At 38.8% G+C, this 5,541-nt stretch overlaps 1 protein-coding gene across 1 annotated transcript; it reads left to right on the top strand.

Moving 5' to 3' along the window:
• Nucleotides 1–1,846: 1,846 nt before the first annotated feature.
• Nucleotides 1,847–4,438, top strand: LOC122078327 (uncharacterized GPI-anchored protein At4g28100-like). Its single transcript, XM_042644264.1, has 2 exons — nt 1,847–2,652; nt 3,904–4,438. The coding sequence occupies exons 1-2, from the start codon at nt 1,966–1,968 to the stop codon at nt 4,255–4,257; spliced, it is 1,041 nt and encodes a 346-aa protein (XP_042500198.1). The 5' UTR covers nt 1,847–1,965; the 3' UTR covers nt 4,258–4,438.
• The last annotated feature ends 1,103 nt before the right edge of the window (nt 4,439–5,541 follow it).

Raw genomic sequence — 5,541 nt, 5'->3', positions numbered from 1 at the left:
GTCATAATCACACTTAAACTTGAAGATCTTGTTAAAGAGAATACCAGTGATATCAGCAATGAAAGGAAAAGGGAATTATGATTACTAAATGATCAATAAACTAAAGTAGGTATATTGTTAAATGTATCAAAATTCTGATTAAAGAGTCTCTGACAATGGTCCAAGTGAGGATATTTTATTTTCTAAGCCCAAGATTGCAAGGAAAGTGGATTCTTTTTAAGCTCAAATACACTAAGTTGAGGCAAGGGGGTGGTAGGAAGCAAGGGAATAGGGGCTCAAGCCATGTTTATAGGGATCTCAAAGGAAAGAAAAATATATGAAGGCAGCTCATATGACCATGTGATTTGTTCCAGACACATCTTTGTCTCATTCACTATGAAATGAAGTTCAATGGAAGTATATGTACCTTACTATTAGTAGACTCTATCAATTAGAATACCAAGTGACAAGTCAGAAATAGTGGGGATGTTTGGTTGCTTCTGAGATGTTGGGAGTTATAATGTTAGTCTCACATCGGTTTGTTCAGGTCCTTGGTGTCTTCATATGCTTAAGAAGCTCTCCACACCTAATATCTTAAGGTTTTGGTATTAGATCCTCCAATAACTATAGAGGCTGTTTCATCCATCTTCTTCCCAGAAATGAAATAAGCTCTCCTGAAGGAAAAAACCTAGGGATAAACTAAGTACTTAAATGGACCCACCTCAAGCATGAATATATCCATAAAATGGATACTAAGTCAGGCATGGAGACGTTCACTTGATGAAAAAAGGAGCAAGAATTGGAAAAGAGGTTCAAACACATAAAGATTCTAGAATATATAAATAAAAAAAATCAATAAAATTAAGTAACCTAAACCTGCAGGGTTTGAAGTAATCCTTATATGGAAAGTTCCCAATAGTGCTCCAAAACACAATTATTTGATAAATGCTGATTTTTGGTATATGATAATTGTAAGTTTAGGCAAGGAAAGAACTTTATTATTATTATTTTTTTGTTAACCAAAGGTGTTCGGGCCAATTTACATACACCTCAACTAATCCTCGGTGAGACAAGCGCAGTAACCCACTGTCACGATCTCCACTTAAATCGTAAATGCACAGATGGAGAATCGAACCTAGGACCATGTGTCTATCCACATAATCTCCAATTCGTCCTAACCATCTAAACAACCCACGGATGGATAAAGAGGTAAAGGCTTGTTAATTCCTACCATTGTTGATATATATACTAAGAGGAAAGCCCTTTAAATTCTACAACTAATGTCACATATATCTATATTTTTTGTGTTTATTATTAACCAAAATAGGTGTGGACTGATGCTTCATAGTTTTATGGTTCCTTTCAAGTTTGAAGTTTAGTTTTTGTTGTTAAGTACTGAAATCAAGTAAATGCTCCAATCATAGCTGACAGTAATAATACAAAGGAAAATAATATCAGTAGAAGAAGACTACATGTTAGAAGGGGGAAAAAACAAAAGGCAAACCAACATTACTCTCTCTCTGCACAAAAGGCAAATAGAGAGAGAGAGAGAGAGAGAGGTGATTTTGGAACTTGGGTTTGGCAGGGCATTTCCAAATTCCTACCATTGTTGGTTGGAGCCAGCTCCAGGGGGAATCATGATCCATCTGTTAATGTGAATGAACATAAACTTTCTTCTTTTAATAATTTCTCCATCACACTAACAGTGTAATATGCCCCCACTAAAATAATTAAACCCCTTAGACCTTAACTATATAGCAGGTAACCAAGCAAAATAAATCCAACAAGAGCCAAGTGGTCCCTGGGCCTGTGGGCCCTCATCCAGCTTGCCTTTCCGTCTCTGTCATCCCTTAAGGCCCAAATCCATCCAACACTAAAGTACCAAAAGCCATTCCCTCAATTCTCTCCTACATATCTCTCACTCCCTCAGGGCCTCACTGTCTTTCTCCGGCCTCCATTAACATCGCAGTAGGTGAGCTCAACGAAATGTCCCCAAATCGTACTCTTCAAGGCGTCTTCATCATCTTCTTCTTCACCTTGGTGGTTTTCTTCCTGCAGATATCAGCTCTATCTGCTGCTCCAGAAATGCCACAACCAGACCCAGCTCTGATCCAGCCATTCTACCCAACCCCATCTCATCCAGCCACGATCCCAGCTTTCCCTGAACAATCCAACCTCCAAGGCTGCCCTCTCGACCTCCCAGACGAGCTCTTCCACGCCCTAACCCACGCTTGCGGTGCTTCCAATGGAAATAACCCAAATGCACACACAGGGCTAAGGCGAAGCCGCTGCTGCCCTGTCCTGGCCGCCTGGCTCTACTCGGCATACTCAGCCACGGCACTTCGAAGGGCAGCCAAGAACAGGATGAGCACCCAGCCGTACGACCTTCCCGTACTACCCGATGATTCGGAGACCTGCGTGGGTAACCTGGAGAATTCGTTGCAGGAGAAGGGAATCCAACTTCTTCAGCCCAACGAAACTTGCGACCTCGTTTATTGCTATTGTGGTATTAGGCTCCAACCCTTGAGCTGTCCTGATGCGTTCTCGGTGTCGAAAGAAGGGAAGCTGTTGGGTGGTGAGAATGTGGATCGGCTTGAGAAGGATTGCTTGAGCAGTAGAAAGGGCTTCTCGAGTCTCGCTGGTTGTTCCAATTGCTTGAACTCACTCTATCAGGTGAGCTTCTGAGTTCAGATTCAAGCTCTTTTTTTTTTTTTTTTTTAAATCGATCCATGGTCAATAGAGATTACTGTGTAGAATGAGAATCTGGGGAGTGAAGAGACGAACCCATGATTTTCCATTTTCCATTTGCCATTTCCATTTCTCTCTCTAGTTTCAACTTCCAAGTTCCAAAGTCTCCATCTCCCAATTCCATATTTGGTATTTGGTTTGGGAAAGCTGCACAGATTCTCCTTTTTCTTAATCAGTTAATCTTGAATTAAATTTCACTACTATAGTATCTGCTTGGCCTAATCATGGATTCAGGTATCGGTATTGTAAGTATCTGTCAGAATCGGTGGACATTGATACATACGGTACAAATCGGTGCAGTGGCATGGATATTGAGGGTAAAATGGTAAAAAAAAAACGGTGCTATAGGTATTTTTGGAGGTAAAACCATAAAATAATCTGATCCGATCTGATAAAACCGATTTATATCAGTACAGGTATTATCGGCTTAGACTGCCTAGACCGATAAGTCCACCAACACCGTTTACTAACATTGGGCTTTCTTCACTTATAGCTCCACAGTTCAAGGTATCGGCATTGTATCGGCCATTTCGGTGGATACATATCAATATTAGTGGTACTGATACTATACTTTTTTTTTTTTTTTTGTAGAAGTACCGATACTATACCTGACCATTATGGTATATCGGCCGTGTTGATTTTTTTTCTGTTTTTCTTCTTAAAAGAGGGCAAAATCACTCTATATGGCCAATATCACCCAACGGTAGGGGTGCAAGATTGCCCCGGTGAACCAGATCCGGCCTAAGCTTGCCCTCAGCCCGATAAGGCTTAGGCTAGGCTTTTCAAACCATGGACCAGGCTAGAAATGTGATTTCTAGACCCGGGCCTGGTTGGACGACTCAGGCGTCAATCCGGCCCAGCCTAATCTATCAGGTTCAGTTAGGCTGGACCTAAGCTACAATATCCCAGCCTAACCTAGGGCTGGGTTGGACCGAAATTGAGCTTAAAGGAACCTAGAGTTGGGTTGGGCTTTTAAAAATTCCTTTTTTTTTTTTTTTTTTATCAGTATAATATTAATATCGTATAAGGTGATTTAAATCCTTGCTTAGCTCTGGTCGATTAGGTGTAATATCCATTTGATACTAGGAATTGTCAATCAGGAACGTTCGTCAGTGGGCCTAGTTGATCTATGAATTTAATCGGATGGCTGATATATTTTTGTTTAATTTGTGGCAGCTGAACGAGGATAAGAGTGTAAATTCCAGCAAAGCGGACAGGAAGAGCAAGATGCATAACAAGGACTGTGAGTTTATGGGTCTGACGTGGCTGCTCGCCAAGAATCGAACGGCTTACATACCAACGGTAACTTTGGTCCTTCGAGCTCTCATGATGAGCACCAACGGCTCTGATCCTAAGTCATGCAATCTGAACAGAGATGGAATGCCTTTAGCCGTTGATTCTGCTGAGTTGGACAATCAATCTTCCTCCATTAGCCTTCTCTCTCCTGTCCGGCTCACTATTGCATTGGGGTCACTTTCTTTGGTTTTTCTCTTTCTCCTTTCTTATCCATCCGGTTTTAAGTTTTGGTAGCTCTAGCCTTTGGTTGTGTAATTGCTGCTTTTTAGGGATTAGATTGTTTAGGGTAAGAAAAAGAGAAGATTAGTTCTGTACGTACCACTTTTCTTTTGTCATTTTACTGATCCGCCACTGTGTTTGTGTATCATCATCAACATCACCTCTAATGTATTTTTAGCTCAAGGTATCCGTATCATATCGGCCAACTTTGTATGTCGGTGTCATCACTACTTGATATCAATACAATACTAATATGGATCCGGATCAGGAGTATTTGACCATAAAATGAATCACTTCTGAATTTACGGTCGATACAGGTTGATACGACCTGATCCATTATGTATTGGTATTAGAATGGACGATGACTGCTACAACCATGGATATCGATACCTATAACCTTGGATTTGATTGACCATTAGTTGCGGCTAGAAATGGGAATTTGTTGATTTTTAATGATTTTTTTTTCATTTTTTTCTTTTTAATATTATTGAGACTTGGGGAAGTCTCTAAAATCATATTCAAGATGAATCTGATAATAATATTATGAAATATTTTGAAAGATTATTACAATTTTAATTCATACTTTTACTGATATAATCTTACGTAATAATCTGATATTATCTGGGTATCTAAAGATTATTACAATTTCTAATTCATACTTTTACTGATAAGATTCCCAATTTGTTAAAATATTGATACAATTTTTAAGGACTCACATTTCTAATTTCATCGATATAAATGGACCACCTTAATTATTTAATTGCTTATCATTGCAAAAGATCATATGAAATCTCAACTTCACCATAATCAATTACTTTATGGGTCTAGAGTTTTTTTTTTTTCCAACTAGAAATCTAAGACGCAACTTGCTTTTATTGCAAAGGTTGCTTTAATCTCATTGTAATGGATGAGAAAGGTAAATGCATTATATCTCAAACTCTCAAAGGTGCATAGCTTTTCTTGGCATATTTGTAACGCTTTTATTTTTTGCTATTCCCTGAAAGATTAAAATGAAGGGGTAAAAGTCACAAAATTTGTTTTATATATAAATATATATATATATATATATTTAAATATCACAAGACATATATTGTGCTATGTGGACCGATGATACGTCCATTCCGACCGTCGGATAGAGATGACATAGTAGATTAGCCACATGTCAAGTTTCATAGTTAAAAAAAAAAAAAAGGATTCGCACACACATCCAATGTATATCCATGCATGTGTCTCGGCACTCTGGACAACATTGTGCATTATTCCAATCTTGAGGGGGCATAGACCTTTTAGTTTTGAAAA

The sequence above is a fragment of the Macadamia integrifolia genome, chromosome 5 (genome assembly GCF_013358625.1).
Source record: "Macadamia integrifolia cultivar HAES 741 chromosome 5, SCU_Mint_v3, whole genome shotgun sequence".
Taxonomy (NCBI): domain Eukaryota; kingdom Viridiplantae; phylum Streptophyta; class Magnoliopsida; order Proteales; family Proteaceae; genus Macadamia; species Macadamia integrifolia.
The sequence above is the reverse complement of the archived record's forward strand: the minus strand, read 5'-3'. Positions and strand labels throughout refer to the sequence as shown.